The 19,653-nt window shown below is 41.8% G+C and overlaps 2 protein-coding genes across 2 annotated transcripts; one reads left to right on the top strand and one right to left on the bottom strand.

Annotated features, from left to right (window-relative positions):
- Positions 1 to 856: 856 nt before the first annotated feature.
- On the bottom strand, positions 857 to 6,663 carry B3GALT6 (beta-1,3-galactosyltransferase 6). Its single transcript, XM_031613366.2, has one exon. The coding sequence runs from the start codon at positions 6,098 to 6,100 to the stop codon at positions 5,066 to 5,068; it is 1,035 nt and encodes a 344-aa protein (XP_031469226.2). The 5' UTR covers positions 6,101 to 6,663; the 3' UTR covers positions 857 to 5,065.
- A 121-nt stretch (positions 6,664 to 6,784) lies between these two features.
- Positions 6,785 to 19,114, top strand: SDF4 (stromal cell derived factor 4). Its single transcript, XM_031613306.2, has 7 exons — positions 6,785 to 6,914; positions 8,264 to 8,612; positions 13,528 to 13,664; positions 13,873 to 13,986; positions 16,304 to 16,462; positions 17,397 to 17,572; positions 18,395 to 19,114. The coding sequence occupies exons 2-7, from the start codon at positions 8,305 to 8,307 to the stop codon at positions 18,569 to 18,571; spliced, it is 1,071 nt and encodes a 356-aa protein (XP_031469166.1). The 5' UTR covers positions 6,785 to 6,914; positions 8,264 to 8,304; the 3' UTR covers positions 18,572 to 19,114.
- The last annotated feature ends 539 nt before the right edge of the window (positions 19,115 to 19,653 follow it).

Here is a 19,653-nt window from a genome sequence, read left to right as displayed (position 1 = left end):
AGCAGCTTTCTGGATAAGCCAGAAGAGCTGTTTCCAGCTTCAGCCTGTGCAGGCTCCTTGTGTGGTCCAGCAGCAGTCCCTTCAGCCCGAGCTGGCGTGTTTGCCTTGTGAAACAAAACCCTGCCTGCCCTTGGACACTGACTGCTCCTCTATTTTTCTGTGATCCATAAATCCTATTTTTAGGCAGCTTGCTCGGTAACTGGCAGAAATCCCAATGTCTATCTGGTTTGGTAGATGACCTGGGCGGTGTGCTTTGAATTAGTTCCCTTGACTTGCAATATTTGTCAGTCTCTTCTTCCTTACGCTCGCTTCAACAGCAATTTGATCGTTTGTGTTGGAACTCAAACACCTAACATCATGTAGCAAAATAAGTCCTCATCTTAGGTTTGAGGCTTTGCAGTTGTGCCTTTCTTGACTTTAGATCATTTGGCCTTGGAACCATTTCTGAAGTAGCTTTCTTTGGAATTGGATGACTGCGCCTGTAACGAGGCTTTGAGCAATGAGATCCCGCTGTGTCCCAGAGACAAGAATTTAAAGACAGGGTAGCTAGGTCCTAATAATGTATAATTCATTGTGCTTCCCAGCAGCTTCGTTGGTCCAGCCCATTTCTCCACGCCTTCATCAGAAATTGATGGGGACCAGTAACTGAAGATTGTTCTTTTGCTATGACTCAATACGTATCTCAGAGCAAATGGGGATTCAAAAGTGGCTTTACCTACTGTACTAGGTTTGCAATGGACGAGATCTCTTTAACGTGATTTGCCATTGAAATTACTATTTCTGTAAAAGAGATTGCATATTACTAAGCAATCCTAGCATTGTATTATACTTGTTAAGCAAAAGAAGCAGTCGCCTCTACAGCAAAAGTATTTTTTTATTAAAAATCACAGCACACAGACCCTTTGGCCAGTAACAGCATGTATGGAAGGACATAAATACCTATACAATATACTTATACAATTACCAATGCTGTCACAACCAATCGCAGGTTTCTAGCAGTTTATTCCCTATGTAAATGCTGAGCAAATACTGTGCCACTCCCTACTCCCAAACAGCAAGTTTATAGCTGAAAAAAAAAAAAAAAAAAAGTGCAATTTCATTCAACTGTTAAAAATATACTCAGCGCAGTACCCCCATTCCGTTTCATAAAGGCACACTTATCACATAGCATCCTTCAGCTTCAGGCTGTAGGCTACAGGGAACAGCTCTAGCTCCATGTTTTACTGGACACTACCTAAGTGGACTGTATTAGAAAGTAATAGCAGGCATGTTATGTTGGCATAAAGGAGATCCAGTTCCAGGGCAAAAGCATATCTTGCACAGGTACGTGTAGCAACAGATTGGAGTCTTGCAGGCAGCATGTTCTAAATTAAACACAGAGCAGTAAAGGTGTTGACAGTTTGTCGAGCAGGCAGCAATAGCAAGAACATGTTTCAACTCTGATGCTGGAGCTGAACAGTAAGGAATAGAAATGCAAACCTTAATCACCTGCCCTGCTGTGCTCTTAATCTGCTAGTGCTGAATGGAGATTCCCACCCCCAAATACAGCGTTAACAGATAAGGAATACAGATTGAAATGTTCAAAATGAGGTATTTCAACTACAGAAAACGTAACGTTTGTCAGAAGCATGACATGCAGGAGCTGTATTTGAGCAAACGTCCCATAGACAAGACTAAACCTTGGGAAAGGAAGTGTTCAGCTAGAGGAATGGTATTTATAAGTTTGGCTTTTTAATTGAAAGTGTAGGAATGCTTGGAAACATGAGGGTTTTTAGTGGAACCCTTTGTTTAGCATTGAATGATTTCAGCTACTCCTTCTTACACGCTAAAGGAGAATGAGGTGTTGTGCACCACTTACAAATAAAATCTAGGTTCTAGTTGAGTTTATGCCATTGTCAGCTTTAAATATTTCAGTATCAAAATTTAGATACAGCCGGAGAAAATATCTCACAAATGATCAATTTCTTTTTGTATTTGTTACCTCTGTCAGAAGGCTAAATACCGGATTTTATTTTATTTTTTTCGAAGAACCTGATGATAATAAATAGCTCAATGGTCTTGCAGATTGACTCAGTGGTATTCCTTTGTGGATACCAGTATGAACTTATAAACTCTACACACCTGCATCAGTGTCATCACTGATATCCAGAAAAGCTCAAGTGCTCATTATTCTGCACACTACCAATAATATTTAAAGTACAAAGTGTTTATGAATAGAAAATTGGGAAACCAGCAGAAGCGCTACTTAAAAAACAAAAAGCCAACGTACCAATAAGCTGCTGTCAATAGGAATGCCATAAAAAACAAATCTGTTTCTGGATAATTTTGTTTTCAGGTTTTGCACTAGAACTTCCCGTTCTGATATAGCTGATGTAGACCAACAAACTGTTTCCCAGTAGCAGAGAAAACACCACCCACCTGCTGGACCCACTGAAGTCAGCCTCCTCCTCGTGACTTAAGAGAGACAACAGTTACATTGTGGTTTTTCAAGTATCAGATCATCTCCAGCTAACTAAAGAAGGTGTAAAAAACTGCCCAAGAGAATTTCACAACTATGAAGTGTTTGTGTGCATTGTGTTTTCCACGGGTCAGAGATCAGAAGGAGATTCAGCACTCCTCCTTTTTTAATGTTGCCCCCGTCACAACTGTCAGGGGCAGGTAAGTGCCCAAGTCAGCACTGTAAACAACTCCCACCAATGTGGACATGGGTTTAGGTGCTGAGCAGCACGCTCTCTTCAGCTCCAGAGACATGCAGCAGATTTCTGGCCCACTCTTCAGATCCCAGGACTTGAAATAACAGCCTATACACCAACAATCTCAAGCACCGCTTGATACACAATTCTCATGGACACTGAAGTAATTCTGTAAACAAATTGAAAATATGACATTTAGCTACCTTACTTTTCCTACACATAACATGTTCTCAATATTTATAAATACTCACATTACAAGCATTTAACCACATATATACACACAATACTGCTTTACCCCAAATAACAAGTAGGTATTTATAAAACACTAAAAGCGATTTAAATTTCCTGTAATCTTGTTTAGTATTAAATTATTGTTTTGAAATGATACAACTTGATGAAAAGCACATCTGCCTGTCAATACGTGGACATGCATTGGAATGGACACATGCTAAAATAACTTATTTCCAGTATCTTAATTTGTTAAATTTGTTTCAGAGGGAAGTTGGATACATTCAGATTTTCATACTAGAGAATCATCCTTTGCAGAAAACTTCTCTTAATCCCCAATAATTTAATCAAAACAAGAGAAAAATAACAAAATCTCATCCTCCATTCCTTTGATACGAATTGCTAACTTGCTAATTTAAGAAATGAGGCTAAAGATACTGGCAATGCTTTCTTTTCTTCCTTTGCAATTTGTGCCTTCCTGCAGGTGAGAGCAGACGCTAGCCCAGGGAGAGGAGGAAATCATGGGAACTGTATGAAAGTGCAGCGTGCAACAACCAGTAAAACTGATGGTTGGGATCGTGCCATTCAGGCACAGAAGTAAAAACTGCTCATACTGAAAGATCTGTTGCTGACAGAGGTTATTGGAAGTCAGTGGCTCTGCACTACTGGAAAAAAATATTGGTGTACTAGAGCATCTGCCATTCAAAAGTGTTAGAATTACAGCACTGTCTAATAAAAGTTTGAGGGTGAAATTGTCTAAGTGATCTGTTCTACAATTCAAGAAAGTCCAGTCTGTGTTTACTGCTCAGTATTGTACTCGATGCTGACTAGCACTGTCAGCGCTAGAATTCTTTGTAGACGAGACAGGACAAAGGGAAATAATCCTATTTACTGACATATCACTTGAGTGAGTAACTTAGACCTTCACTAAAGTTTTGTTCCACTAGGAGACACTACTGGGGAGAAAGAGGGAATGGGACTCTCAGGGAATTTGTTTCCTTAGAGCACTGTGCAGCTCCTGAAACAGGAGAAAAGGCTGTCTTCAGACAGCGCTGAAATTATGGAAAAAACAACATCCTTTTTCAAAATGATAACCAGAGCAGCCTATAAATGATAATCTTGACTATATATAGTTTGCTTTCTTATCTGAGCTATCCAATTTAGGGCAATCTCATTTGACTTCTGAATGCCCTCCACTGACCTAGTCCTCCTAATGTATGTTGTACCCAAGTACTCTAGAATAATATAAATCTGAAGGCTACAATATCTGAGCAGCAGTAGGATTATTTGCTGTTTGGGAGGAATGCTGCTTCAGACGTACTGGGTTTGGACAATAAGCTAAGAACACCATCTATGCCTAACAACTGAAAGCTAGCTTTGTAGCATAACTATTTGCCCCCAGATAATATACTCTACCTGCCAAATGCTGTATGTAACTCATCCAGCTTTCTAAATACGGATTTACTTTGTAGCTGCCAGATAATTTATGTACAAGATGTCTTTAAAACAATGACAAAAAGAGACAAATTACATAGAAAGGTCTAATAATTCTATTCTTGTAAATCAGAGCACCCTCCAAAGAACAGACTCTCTCCCTCCCCTAACATAAATATCTGGTGCAAAATCGTTCTCCTTACTTGAATGCTTGTGACAGACACCTGTTCCCACTGGCAAGAGCAACCAATTTGTGGCCGCGTTTGAATTTTCAAACCTTGCCAAACTGACAATTGTTTTTTGCCAATAAATAAATACCAGATGTTAGTTTCACAATCTTATACTGTAAAGGCCTGCCACGATCTTTAGCAAATATATCATAGAACCTGTTAAAAATCTTCTAGCAGCTTTTGATTCAAGTTATCTCCCCCAGAATTCTGCCCTATCCATCTCGCAACCTACTATTTGCCTTCAATCCTGTAATGTGAGCCTTTCCAGGTTTTTGTCATATCTTTCTCTTTTATAAACAACTTTACATCATGCCACACCAGTAGCTCTCAGGAGTTTCAGGGTTTCATTGATTGTGACATAAGGAATCGTGCAAAATCTTTTGAGTAATTTTTTAAGCCCTAGTTATTGGGATTCTCCCAGATAACAGTAACCCAGCTCAGAGAGTCCAGTAATAATCTGCCTTTTCCTTCCTCAGAATTTCAGGGGATGCCATCCTTCCTTTGGCAACACTGGGAAGGTGGCACTCCCCAGTCATACATGTAAGAAAGCCTGAGCTTAACCTCTTCTTTACAGAGCTTCCCTTCTTTAGCCAAGGTCTGGTGCTTTTCCAGCATGTCCTCGATGCTTTGCTTATGCGTTACTATGTACTTATTGTTGCAACCCCGTGACTTATACTCAGTGTCAAAACGAGGATCGTGCACTCTTTTGACATCGATAGGAGCCAGCCAGACTCCCAGGGAGACATCCTCGCTCTGCCACATGTTCAGGTAGTCTTTGTTGAGCCGCAGATAGTGCACCAGATCTGCAGAAAGCACATAACCTCCACCTAGGGCATACGGCAGGTAGTAGTCACAGAGCAGCCAGGCACTCTCTTTCCACTTCCCGCCAGATTTCACTCGACCACGGCCAGAAAAGAAGCCCCAGTAGAGGCGACGTGGCTCCTTGGCTCTCAGATCTTCCACCAGCACATCCAAACGTACAAACGTATCATCATCGGCCTTCAGGGCGAACTGGAAGTCAAGGTGCAGATCCAACCAGACGTACGTGGCCAGCACTTTGGCAGTCAAGTTCTCGTAGGAATCCTTCAGCTCCGGCAGGAGAAGGAGATCCCTATGGCGGTTCTGTTCCAGCTCCAGGCTCCGCAGCTCCTCAGCCCCCAGCCCACCCGTGCCGATGACGAAACGGCTCCAGATGCTGTGCTGAGGAGGGCGGCCGGCCGCTGCCAGCCAGGTGCTGCGGATGATGCTGCGGCGCTCGGTGTACTTGGGGCCGCTGGTGATGAGCACCGCCAGAAAGGCCGACTCCTGAGGAGGGGAGGGCGGCGGGATGGCGGGCGGCCCCCTGGCACCCCATGGCAGAGGGGGCTGCTGGTGGGGCAACCCGCGGGGGGCTGGCAGCGGCCGCAGGCCCTCGGAGGTGCACTTGGCCAGGTAGAGCAGGACCACGGCGAAGAGCGACAGGCCACCCAGACCCAGGGCCGTCTTGTGGCGGCACAGCAGGCGCAGCAGCTTCATGGAGCCTGCAGGCCTCGAGGCCCGGACTCCCCCCTCACACACACCAAAAAATTTAGGCGGGAATGGCAGCAGCTGAGCGGGGTACGGCCTCTGAGAGGGGACAAGCTTCCTGCGGGAGCCCTCACCGCGCTATGCCTGCCCTTCACGGCACCTTCCAGCCTCTTTTTTTTTAAATCAGAGAAGCACCGGCCCAGGCCCACCCTACCTGCTGGGCCTCCGGCGCGGCCCCGCTGCGCGAAGCCCCTGCCGCTCCGCCCGCCGCCGCCGTGTGGCGCGGCCCCGCCTCCCGCCCCGGCCCACACACGGCGGCGCACGGCGGCAGCCATCTTGCAGCAGGGCAGGCGAAGCCCTGGCGCCGCCATTTTGGTTGAGGGCGCGCCGCGCCACGTAGGCCGCTGAGGCGGGCGCTGAGGGGGCGGGCGGAGCTCATTGATGTGTTAGCTGGGTAAACGACGGTCTCGTTTCACAAGAGTTACCAGCAGCGCACGAATAAATACGCTTAATGAGTATCGTAGTAGGGGTTCTAACTTCCGTCTTTATCGAGCCCTCGAAATCTGGCAGCAAGGGGCTGAGCCAGGAGGGGAAATGGCGGCCGAAACGCCCTCAGCGCGCCTCCCGCCCGGCTCCAAGATGGCGGCCACCGCCCCTCACGCACGGCGTCTGATGCACTTCCGGCGCAGCGCTCGTTCGTCCCGGTCGCCTCTGTGTGTCTGTAACCTCCTGTGGGGGGGAGCGGGCCGGCGGTTTGTTTGTATGTTTTTGCTGTGCTGGAGGGAGACGGGCCGGGCATGAGGAGCCGCCGCATCCCTTACAGGTACCGGAGCTGTGAGACGGGGTGGTTGGTGAGGCTGCAGAGGATCGCTCTGTCACGGTTCTGAGGGCATGGCAGCGTTGGGGCAGCGCCCTCCTCCTGAGGAGATTTAACGGTCGCCGCTCAGGGCGCGAGTCCCAGCCGGGCTGGGCGCGTCCTCCGGTTCTGCCTCGCGGTTGTGTGTCCGTGTGAGGGCTGTGGGGTTTATTCCCCGTCTCTGAGGCCTTCGAATTCGTACGTGGCAGCGATTTTCCCTCAGCAGCAGGCAGGTGGCGGGAGGCGTGTCTGCCCCGTGCTGCTGCTCTGCGCTGTCGGCTTGTCGCTGTGTTCCCGTCAAACACCTCTCTGCTGTTCTGCCTTTCTACAGAGGCGATGCTGAGGCCGCCGTGCTTTGAGCTGCCTCTGCGTTGTAGCTCTCAGATCAGCTCCTCCAGAGTACCTGAGGGTTGGTGCTCCTGGCAGTGAGGCCATTAGCAATCCAAAGTCCTCTGATAGAGAGTACAGCCGTGCAGGCTGAACTCTGATGCAGTTCAGTTTCTTGTTGTATATGTTTTCTTTAACATGGCTTTATGTTCACAGAATCTTAGAATGGTTTGGGTTGGAAACGACCCCTAAAACCCATCAATTTTCAACCCCCTGCCCCCACCAGGTCAGACTGCCCAGGGCCCCAGTGTGAGCCCAGTGCTCTCCCCAGGGAGCCTGTTCTTTCAGTATATTTGCTCATCTTCTGCTGTTGTGAGGCCTCATCTGGAGGACTGTGTCCAGGTCTGGAGCCCCCAGTACAAGAAAGGCAGGGAGCTGTTGGAGAAGGTCCAGAGGAGAGCCACAAAGATGATCAGAGGGCTGGAGCACCTCCCCTGCAAAGACAGACTGAGGGAACTGGGTTTGTTCAGCCTGGAGAAAAGGCGGCTGCAGGGTGACCTCATTGCAGCCTTTCAGTACCTAAAGGGAGCCTATAAGGAGAGGAGTCAACTCTTTGAAAGGGTAGATAACAGCATGACAAGGAGAAATGGTTTGAAGTTGAAGGAGGGAGGATTTAGGTTGGATGTCAGGGGGAAGTTCTTTGCTATGAGAGTGGTGAGGTACTGGAACAGCTGCCCAGAGAGGCTGTGGATGCCTTGTCCATCCCTGGACATGTTCAAGGCCAGGTTGGATGGGGCCCTGGGCAGCCTGGTGTGGTATGAAATGTGTCGGTTGGTGGCCCTGCGTGTGGTATGGGGTTTGGAGATTCATAATCCTTGAGGTCCTTTCCAATCCGGGCCATTATGTGTTGTTCTGAGCTTGGGGAGAAGCTTTATTAATGACATGATGCAGTTTTTAACTTGCATGTGTTTTTTCCTTTTTGTTTTTAGATTATTTAATCAGCCAATATTTTGAATAAAAAGGAAAAACAATGATGTCAAGGCAGGCCTTCCTCTGCAGTTTGGGATCTCTGTATTTGTCCCTTCTGTTTGTATTTCTTTTGATGGATGTTTATGCAAGGCCTGCAAATAATTCGGCCCTCAAAGAGAAGCCAGCTGACAGTAAGGATGAGAATGAGATCTTGCCTCCAGATCACCTGAATGGGGTCAAAATGGAGATGGATGGACATCTCAACAAAGAATTTCATCAAGAAGTTTTTCTGGGAAAAGAAATGGAAGAGTTTGAGGAAGACTCAGAACCGAGGAAAAACAGGAAGAAGCTCATGGTCATTTTTTCCAAGTAAGCTTCAGAGTAAAATTTGTAAATTTCTATATACTATTTAAAAAATGTAATGATGTGTGAGGGAGGCATTATTCCGTGAGCAGTGTGTTTGTAGGTAGTAACCTGCTTGTATAAAGCATTTGTAGAAGTAAGAATGTCAGTGTTGGGAGTTGCAAGCAGTATTCGTTCAGGATTGATGCTGTGACCTAGTGAATTTTATGAATAAATGTATTGTTTCTTTGTAAAAATATCTGTATAGCCACTTTAAATGAGAAAACTAGTATTATTTTTCCTAGTTTCTTAGTGAATAATGTATTTCATCTGTAATGTAGACTAATGAATTAGTAAGGAAGAGCTTCCAAATGGTAGGATGCCTGTGCAGTGACTTGAGAGAGGATTTTGTGCCAGCACTAATACACTGCATTGCTCTGCTGTAAGTTTGGAGTGATTATATTTATCTTTCTGAGAAACTGTTGTGTGCAATGAGCCCAGCTTTCCTGGAAGTGGCTGGGTACCCACCTGCAGATAGGAAGTAGTGAGTGAATGCCTTGTCTGTAAGAAAAGCAGAGCTAAGCTTTTGCTTTACCTGTTAAACTGTCTTTGTGTCAGCCCATGAGTTCTTGCACTGGCATCTTTTCAATTCTCCTCCCCATCTCACCTGGAGGGAATGAGCAAGCAGGTGTGCAGTGCTGAGCTGCTGCCAGGTTGAACCACAGCACCACTAGATGGCAGAGTTAGCTTTATCTTCCATGATTGCTATTGAGGATTATTTTTGTAACAGATTACCCTGGTAATGTTGATGCGATGATGTTTGTATACTTGAGATGAAATGAGAAGACTCAGCAGAACTTTTTTTTCTGTGACCTTTTTATTAGCAGAGGAAAAAGGGACCAATCAACACTGCTTTTTAAGTTTTTATTCTTTTTAACTTGTGCTCTTGTGAACAAAAACAATCAAAGCAAGTAGGACAACCAGGCTGCCGTGTCTATTTGCAGTGCTTTACTACGTGGTTTGGTGTTCAGACCGTTGGCTTTATTGTTAGGATATATACAAATGTAAATAGCAAGATTGTGGTGAGAAGCTTTCAGTTTCTTTACTGCCGTATGTTTATTGGAAACATTCAGGTGGTGGTTAGTAATATGGCATTCACAATTACAAGCTACCTTCATTTGTGTGTGTGTGTTACAAAAGAGGCTGTTTTTGGCAGCTTAAAGCGATTGGATTTCACATTGACTTAATTCATTACTTGAAATTGCATTCTGTCAGATAATTAGAAATGCATAGATACATTGTAAGGAATTTGTTTTCTAGACGTTCTCCTCAAAGCTGAGTGAAGAGAAATGCATTTGGGAAAAGCTGGTGAGTCACAGGTGTACAGGTGCTGTGGAAATGTTTTATTTCAAGGCTTAAAGAAAACCTCCACTTGTTTTCAGTTAATGAAAGCTTTGATAGTGGTGTACCAGTGTGAGAGAAGGTACTCAATTCAAAGCATTAAGCCTTATCTAATAGAGTTACTGAAAATAAAGGCAAAACACGGAAGAAAAGCTTCCCAAATGTTTTTCAAGCTCTTACATGCTACTGGAAGAGCAAGAGGATTTCATAATTCTGTATTTCAGTTTCAGAAGTCACTGTTTACTGGGAGGGCAAGCCTTAGTTGTTTGCAGAAGTGACTTGTTACAAGTGAGTGCATACTTGCACGTAGATTGCACATACATGCCCTGTGAAGCTAGGGCATGGTGCAATCTGAGGTACATCTTGTAGTCTTCATTCCCTGCCAAGAGCAGGTGTTTGGTACCTTCAGGCAAAGCAGGTGTGTGAGAGGGTCTTAAGTGACATGAGGAAGGGGAAGGAAAGCTGAAGTCTCTACTTAAATGAGCTGGAAATCTATAAATAATTTTCTTGCAGCTTGGCATACGTAGCTGGGCCTTTATGGGAGGAAAGGAAGAGGAGGAAGGATGTTGAAAGCAATTGAACCTATTTATGGTGATGTTGATTTCACTAAGTCACTGAGCAACCTGATCTAGTGTCTGATATAGTGGTTGATGACCTCACCCATACCAGCAGGGGTGAATCTGGATGATTTTGAGGTTGCTTCCAATCTAAGTTGTTCACTGATTCTGTGAAATCAACTGCAGTGGGTTCTGGAATTCAGTTTGGTGAGCCTTGGTTTTAACGGCAAGTTATCTTGTAAATTGAGTCACATCTCCTCTGTACTAATTCAAGTTCATAAATTCAAACTGATAAACTCATGAGTTTTGTCTGGTAGTGTAATATGCATGGCTTTTCAGTCAGTGTCTTCGATGATGGAATTGCTTTTATGAGTTTGGAAGATGAGTGCCCTCCTATGATTTGCATTTTGCTGATGTTTTCAGTGCCTTACAGCTCCAGTTTTTGTTTTGTAAACAGAAATCTTGGTGTCAGCTGAGTGCCTTGTCTTGATGGTAATAAGTGAGGTCAGAAGTTTAAATGCATCTTCTTGTTGACTACTACCACGTACAGACATGTTTTTCCTTTATTTAATGTTAATGGATTTTTTTTAGGCTGTACATGCTGGTTCTGCCATTCCACATCCCTCTTTCCCATGCTCCCTTGCCTAGTTCCAAGTTTGTCTCATAGCATGATAGAGTTTGCATTTCTAATGGAAGTGTTCTAGGCTGTTTTGTTTTAGATATATTCTGTTTTGATTAAGGTGCTGTATTGTTCAGTTAGAAAAGAGTATTTTGTGCTTTTGAAAGGTTTTAAGTAATGTGTTTTTCTAACAAAATTACAAGTACAAATCAGGCAATACGCATCTGATCACTTTTTTGTATCTCCTGTGATTTAAGTAGCACTTCCCTTTGACTTCCAGTTTTTAAAATCATTTTCTGGATCAATTTTTCATTATTTGGATGCAGCAGAAACCAACTGTAAAGCAGTCTGTACTTGGTGATCAAGGCATGCCTTTTCTTTGGCTCTGTAGGTGAGCACGCTGCTGCCTCGCTCCCCTCATGTTGCGTTGTTGTCATTGAGAAACCTGAAAGCGTGAATCTGCACATCTGAGTGGCCAGCTGTTTATTAATGAAACTTTCAGACCTTTTGACAGGTGGCCACGGAAGTCTCATTTTTAATGGCTTGTGCATGAGAAATGGGACACAAGTGTTTAACAGCTGTTCTTTGTACCAAAAGAAGGGCTTTGTAGAAACCTTCTTATCTGCCAGGTCAGGAAATAGTGCAAGACAGCCCAGGGTTCCTGCAGTCCTGAGATGGTGCTTTCAATCAGAGATCTACTGATCATTCTTCTACGGGAAGTTTGATCAAGTTATGTTTTCTGGCTCTGATTTGTACTGTGCTAGCAGAACAATGGTGTACTTTCATGAGCTAGAAGAGCATTAACTGAGATGCTTTTTTTTACCTTTCTTCTTACTTACAATGGGGAAGCAGCAACTTTGAGAACTTTGATCCGAAGAAACTACAGCATAAAACATAGAAGTGGAAAACGCTTTGTTTTCCCTTCTCATTTGTTAGCACCTATTCTGTATCAAAACCCCCATTGTTCACCTGGTGAGTGCACGCAAGTGGAACATGACCATTGTACTGATCTTGCTGTTTGGTGAAAAGTTGCTGAGTCTATGCATAAATAGGTCGAAATGTGTTTACAATATTTAAAAACAGTGATAATGTGTTTCAGAAGATTAGATGCTAGGCTTGTTATTTGTCTTAAGCCTTTAACATTTAGGTGACATTTAAATGCGTTCATATTTAATAGCTTGAGTTTCAGTGATAACGCTTCAAATAGTGTTAAGACTAGTTCAATCTAAAGAAAAAACAACTTGGCAGCTTTATCTGTTTGAATCAGAGTGGTTTTGTTTTGCTTTAAATAGAGTCTTGCCTTTTAAATGTTACTGATTTCAGTTTTAAACATTGTTACCTTTTTTGTAATTAAATAATCATATGCAAAAAAAAAAGCCCCTGAAGTGGCAGGATATTGTCTTTGTTCAACTGTTATTTTTATGTTCACCTTAATGAAATAAGTATTAATGGCATTGCTCATTTGGCAGTCTTTCTGTCTTGGTACTCTAGTACATGGAGTAGAACAGTGGATTGTCAGGTTGGACACATCTTTTATTCATCTCACTGACTAAATTGTCAGCATAAGTGCTTCTCAACAGGTGTAGCAGTGTTGCTCGATAGCACAGTACAGGTGTGTATTTTAACAGAGCAAAGTGAGCCTGCTAGCACTAAAATTTAAAATGGGAACTAAAAATGGGAACAAATCTATGGGCAAAGCTTTTGCAATGTGCCCGTTTAAGAATTAAAGTGTACTGCCTGTAGTGTGTTACCAGAGATCAAGGAGTCATCAAGGCAACTTGATTTTGTTTTCCCCCACTTATAATGTCTACAAAGTGTGAAATTCTTAAGTCCTTGCACCAAGGATGTTCACCTCAGTTTTCCATTGTTCTTAATGGTTGCAAAAAATATGATGTGATCGAGGCAGACGTGTAAAGGCAGCTTATCTGTAAGCTTCACAGACCTTGGAAAAACATGGAAAAAAGGATTTGGAAAGAGATAAGTTGAGAGGGAGTTACTGGTTTGGGAGATTTTTAGGGTAGAAATTTGTCACAGTAGTGAAAGTCTGCAAGAGCTGGCAGTTGCCAATTCTGAACCATTAGGGTATCATCAGTATTTGTAGTTCCCTCTAAAAATGTACTCAAAAACGTAGTATGAAAATGAGTTAAGGTACAGCAAAGTGAAACATGGTAGAATGTTTTGGAACTAGGTAGTTAGCTAGCTGTACCTGCTTGTAGGAAGATGGATGTGAAAAACAAGGGAGCTTTCTCTTGTGTGCTTTTCTGCTGTAAGCCCAGAGTCCATACAGTCTTCTGCATTAATCCTATATATAATCCCTTCAACTTAAAAAAAATAGAGGTAAATCTTGTTTGCTTTTCTTTCACAGAGTGGATATAGATAATGATAAAAAGATAAGTGCTAAAGAGATGCAGCGCTGGATCATGGAAAAGACAGATGAACATTTCCAGGAAGCTGTAGAAGAGAATAAAATGCATTTCCGAGCTGTGGACCCTGATGGTGATGGTAAGATAAGTATTTCTTCTGCCTCTGACATAAATAGATTATTTTCACAAGGCTTGTCTGCAGTGAGGAAACAGGAAAATGAATCAGGTGGTAGTTTTCATGTAACTGTTCATAAAGTTTATTGTGATGGTCTTGTTCAGAAATGAAACCCAAAGTTCCCATTTTTGAATGTACTAAGTTATGTCTGAGGTATGGTTCTCTCTCACAGGTCATGTTTCCTGGGATGAATATAAAATTAAATTCTTGGCAAGTAAAGGACTTAATGAAAAAGAGGTTGCAGAGAAGATCAAAAACAATGAAGAGCTGAAAATAGATGAAGAAAGTAAGTGGAGACTGATGGAGTGTGGTTTGTTGTTTTAATTCTGTTCTTTTACTTTCCTAGAGCCCGAGTGTCAGAACTGTTCTTAATGCAAGACTAATATTCTGGTTGTTCTGCAGCCTCTTGCTAAAGTAGAATGTGGAAGGCATAAGGCAGAAATACTAGAATTGTTTCCAAATCAAATCTGCACTCCCAGCACTCCTGATACAAATATTTAACGCTGAAAACGTTGGTTCCATATTTGTTACTTCCTATTTGAGCAGTTCCAGGTATCTGTGTTTAATGGACTGCTGAAGTTCGTTAACGTGTCTTATCTGTGGACCATTGCATTGTTACCTGGAGTACCAGCTTCCCTGTTGCTTCAGCTGGCAAGTAGCTGGAAATACCTGATTTCTGCTCTAAAACTGAGGAGGAGTATGTATGCAGAAATAGTAGGTATCTATGTATGTCAGATGGTGTTCTGTTCAAACAGGCACTGCAAAGGATTCTAGAAGTTAATAGCAGAAGGTTACCTAACAGTTGTTTCATGTTTCATTTAAGTTCTCTACTGAGAGATTTTTCAGATTAGTGAAATTTATCATTTCTTCCTTACTGCTTTTGAAACTTTCATTTGAATCTGACTTGTTACAAACATGGCAATGCTTGAGATTAACCTGCCCACATCTAAGAGTATTCAAATTTATTGTTAAGTAAAGCATTGAGCCTTAGCCTTTCCTTGCGGGAATTAGTCATTTAAAAATGGGTTTTATTTTCCACTTATCAAAAAGCAACTAAAATGCAAATGGGCCTTTGAGTCCTATGGCAGGGAAAACACCTGTGCAGCATGTTCTATGGCAATGTGGTTAATAGCTATAGTTTACAAGAATGCTCATCAGATAAAAGATTTACTGAATATTGGAACTGTGTATATAATTTTTCTACCTGGGTAACAAGGCTTATTTGGGAAAACTAAATTAACTCTATTGCTAGCTGAAGATGATAGGCAAAGCTTATTTTTGTTCTCTAGTGCTGTGTGAAAGTACTTTCAATGTCTGTACAATAGAAAATAACTGAACATGGGAATCAAGGCACGGCCTGGATTTTAGGTGGAAGCTGACGATGATCTCTGGCACACTACAGTTTAGAAGTCAGGTCAAATCTGGGGACACAACTAGATTTAGCTTACACAGATAATTGTGGTTTCCACTGATCAGTGACAGTTGAATTTCATAAAGGACTTGAAAAGCAGGCAAAGGGGGAAGGCTGTCTTATGACTTCTAATGTTTCATAATCTGATTATCCAGTGCTAACTGATGTTTTTGAAATAACTAAATCTTTCCATTTGCAGACTGACTTTGAGATTCATATTAGGAGTCCAAAGAATTTCCTCACTCTTCACATAAAAGAAAAACACCACGTACTGAAGGCTTAACTTGTGATTGCAACTATCATTTCAAAAGAAGTGTAGATGCTACCATGCCTCTTCTTTTTCTATACTAACTCATGCAACCAAAAGCATGCTGGAGATACCAAAGACAGCTTATTAAATTAAATACATGTATGTTATACAGTGACTGTGGTCCTTCAGAGCTGCTTTACAGCTTGTGAAATACTAGTGCTTCATTTTTCATGTTTGTTAGTACATCTTACAGATATGGCGTGCCACAGATTGTATTTTTTTTTCCAATGTGTCATTTAGAAAATGCCTACAGCAGAGAGAGAATGCTCTGCACAGGTATTGTTTTCCTGTTTGGTTATGTTCAGGACCACTGCTGCATGTAATGTTTGTGCTGTGGGCTGCAGGGTGGCTTTTCATCAAGTCACTGGTGTGGTTTTAGTGGAAACTCATGTTTAAATTATGAACCTCGTTTGAATTTAGGAAAATTTCACTTTAAAAATGCTTGTTAGCATGATGTAAGATGAAATAGCTGAAGTTGTAAAACAATTACTGGTGCTGATGTGTTTATTTTTATGTGGGTACTTGGACTTATGTTTGTTCTTTGTAGCAGAAATATTCATCTTCATTTTACTAAGAAACAAGACCCGTGCTTTTTGATACAGAATAGATATCCTGAATTAACTGGAAACCAAATGTATTTTCTGATGCTTTGTATAACATCTGTATTTCTCTTGTAGAGTTACCCTCTCAAATCTCTTACAGTTCCAACAATTCAAATATTTAGGCTGAAGTACGTGACGCTGCTTCAGTTTTCCTTGGAAGTTGAGATATGAAGTAACTGGTTCATAGGTCATCCTTGTTTAAACAATAATTAATAGATGGTGATATATTTAAAAAACTGAATAGGTTAAACGTATGGTTTTAATCTTTTTAAATTTCTAGCACAGGAAGTTTTGGATAACCTGAAGGATCGGTGGTACCAAGCTGACAACCCACCTCCTGATATGTTATTGAATGAGGAAGAGTTCTTATCCTTTCTTCATCCAGAGCACAGCAGGGGAATGCTGAAGTTTATGGTCAAAGAAATCATCCGAGATTTGGGTACACCATTTTAATAGATGTTTTCTTGGGAGGTGTTAGATCACTGTAATGTCATGGCTCAGTCTGGAATTTTGGCATTTGTTGTTTATTCTGCTCTATACATATACCATTAGCATAAATGCTGGCATCTCTGTAGAGTTGTCTGTATATTATTCAAGACTAGATTTAACCTCTGCTTGTTAGAGAGCAGCACAGCATTATATATTACAAAGGTATTCTTAGTGCTTCTTACAGAGCAGCTCAGCTGACACCACACTACAGTGCTGCTGCTCTGTAGGGTCTCTGTAGCAATAGGAGAAAGCAGCTGATGAATATTAAAATATTGTAAAATATTGATGTGAATGCTCTGAGGAGGCAATACTTGCTTTATATTTCTGCAGCATAGCAACCATGTAAGAATTTTGATATATGCTGCTGAAAGTGGAAATACATGGTTGAGGTTTTCACCGATATTTCCACTAATATTTTTCCTATAGAGTCAATAGTTAGGCATGCTTGGAGGAAAAAAAAAAGAATAAATAAGTGAACTCCTACTTAGCGAGTAGTTGATTTGATAAAGATGGAGTTTTACTTGAACCTAATAGAAGGCTGGATACAGCTGTCAAACACAACAGATTAACAACAGATTAATTAAAAATAAATAAATGAAAATGAACGGCAACTATAAAATCAATCCCCAGCCTGCCAACTGGTGTGTCTTTCAGAAACAGCTGAGTACTTTGTTTTTTGCATACTGACAGGTTCTAAAACACTGTGTGGGTGCCATAATAGAGCTTTCTGCTAACCCAAGTTACAAAAGGTAGCCAGTTCTTCTGTGGCATAGCCAGGATTGTGGACTGTGGAAACCAGGCCAACTGTATCACTAATGTAATAGACTAAATGTCTAATAGACATTAAACAGGTAAGTTTCAGTTACTGTGTGTTTCTGTTGTAGATCAAGATGGAGATAAGAAACTTACCCTTTCAGAGTTCATTTCATTACCTGTCGGTACTGTAGAGAACCAGCAAGCTCAAGACATTGATGATGATTGGGTAAAAGACAGAAGGAAGGAATTTGAGGAGGTCATTGATGCTAACCATGATGGTATTGTCACAATGGAGGAGCTGGAGGTAAGTCTCCATCAAATAGTTCTAGTGTTCGTAAAATCAGTAGGTGTTTTTTAAATACAGGATTGAGACTGCTTTAGAGATCACAGAATCACAGAATGGCCAGGGTTGGAAGGGACCTCAGGGATCACAAATCTCCAACCCCTTGCCATACGCAGGGCCATCAACCTCCACATTTCATACCTGCCCAGGGTCCCATCCAACCTGGCCTTGAACAGCTCCAGGGATGGACAGGGCATCCACAGCCTCTCTGGGCAGCTGTTCCAGCACCTCACCACTCTCATAGTAAAGAACCTAGAGATCGTGAAGTCCAGAAATACTTGAACTAGCAGTCTACCAAATCTTGGGCTGTAGTACTGTTCAGTGGTGCTCGGAGGAAGGATGTTGTAATGCTTTTTCTTGGAAGAGAAGGACTTTTCCTAGCATTGCTATTGCTCGTAGGTATGCTTTTAGTGTTTGTTTTCTGTGTAATGTAGAAATGCTCGTATGGATATGCAGTGCATGAAAATAAGCCACGGATTTCATTTAATGGGACAATGAGTCATACTTACAAAACAAGTAACTGGCGATATGTTCATTTAAAAAAAATATAAATTCAAAAGTAAAACGAAGTAGCCCTGGGGCCTCACAGACTAGAGAATAGCAGAGATCTAGCGCCTTTCAGGGTGTTTTTCTTACCTTAAAATTATGTTTTTAAGTCTGGATTCTAGTTCATGGCATCTTTAGACTTGTATGCGGATGTAGGGATTTTTTCTGAATAATTCTGAAGTATCTACCAGAAGACATACGTGTTTGTAGTGATTGCTGATAATTTTCTTGTTCTAGGAATATATGGATCCTATGAATGAATACAATGCCCTAAATGAAGCGAAGCAAATGATAGCCGTTGCAGATGAAAATCAAAACCATCACTTAGAGCTGGAGGAGATCCTGAAATACAGCGAATACTTCACAGGCAGCAAACTTATGGACTATGCACGTAACGTCCATGAGGAGTTCTGACCTTGCTCGCTTTTCCAGAGCTCTGAAGCACTTTCCTGCTTTTGAAAAACAGAAAGAAAAAAAAAAAATCAACACTCAAAGTTTCCTTGCTGCTATCTGTGTTATATGCGTACTGTGTTGTACTAAAAAAACCTTCCGTCCATATAGAAGATCTACAGCTTTTGTTGCCTTTGGTATGTAAAATGAAAAACCAAGTCCAAAAATAATGAGGCAGGTACTGGACTGCTTGAGTTCACCTTGTTTTATACAGTTAATCCAGCTGAAGTTCCAGCTGCTTTTGGCTAATTGCATTTGATGGAGGTATCTTAAATATTTAAATTGTTGCCCTCATAGCTGCTGATCCTTGGGAAATCACCAATAAACACTGAAAGATGTTGGTTTTTGTTAAGGGGACTATGATTCAGATAAGTGTTCTGACCGCATAAGGATATCCATTCATAGACTGATTGGGAATACTTCTGTTTTGCTCAGCAAATCATCTGTTTGTATTTTGTTTATGGTCATATCCATTTCAAAGTTTTGTGTTTTTTTTAATTAAGAAAATCAGTAAATTGTATCAGGATGCTACTGCCTGGGCTGTTCTTGTTATGTGTGTTTTTTCCAGTCACGCTCAGTTCTTTTTTTACTGTTCACTGATTTGTGTAGTCAATACACATTTAATGATATCTGTACTCAGAATCAATGGCTTACTTGGTTATTGTCATTGTTTATGTCTTGAGATTCAGTTCTTACTGGATTTTCCTTCACTTAAAAATTGAGCACTGTTGTTGAGTAGTTATAGGAGTTAGTTCCAGCAAATGCTGTCCTTATGGTTTCTTCAGTAACTGTTGCAGGTATTCATGAATCAGGAGAAAAGATGATAGCCATATTCCTGAGATTCCTCATTCATCTGTGATAATCCAGTAGGTTTTTCAAGGCATCTCAACCTAGCTATGCGTTGTTGAGAATTTAATCCAGGTTCTCCTGCCATAATAGAATTTTGAGAGGTGTGAAAAGAACTTGCTTTAAATGTTAGAGGATCTTTTCTGCATCTTTAAAAAGAAAACTGGTGCCGGATTTTTTGTGTGTGTGCATTTCAGAGG

This window comes from Phasianus colchicus, chromosome 22 (genome assembly GCF_987193195.1).
Source record: "Phasianus colchicus chromosome 22, bPhaCol1.hap1.1, whole genome shotgun sequence".
NCBI lineage: Eukaryota > Metazoa > Chordata > Aves > Galliformes > Phasianidae > Phasianus > Phasianus colchicus.
The sequence above is the reverse complement of the archived record's forward strand: the minus strand, read 5'-3'. Positions and strand labels throughout refer to the sequence as shown.

Bases quoted from the DNA above. Each gene is read 5' to 3' on its own strand.
- B3GALT6 (XM_031613366.2), bottom strand. From the start codon at position 6,100: ATGAAGCTGCTGCGCCTGCTGTGCCGCCACAAGACGGCCCTGGGTCTG.
- SDF4 (XM_031613306.2), top strand. From the start codon at position 8,305: ATGATGTCAAGGCAGGCCTTCCTCTGCAGTTTGGGATCTCTGTATTTG. The intron at 13,665-13,872 runs GTAAGATAAGTA...TCTCTCTCACAG, and splicing joins TGTGGACCCTGATGGTGATG to GTCATGTTTCCTGGGATGAA. The intron at 17,573-18,394 runs GTAAGTCTCCAT...TTCTTGTTCTAG, and splicing joins TCACAATGGAGGAGCTGGAG to GAATATATGGATCCTATGAA.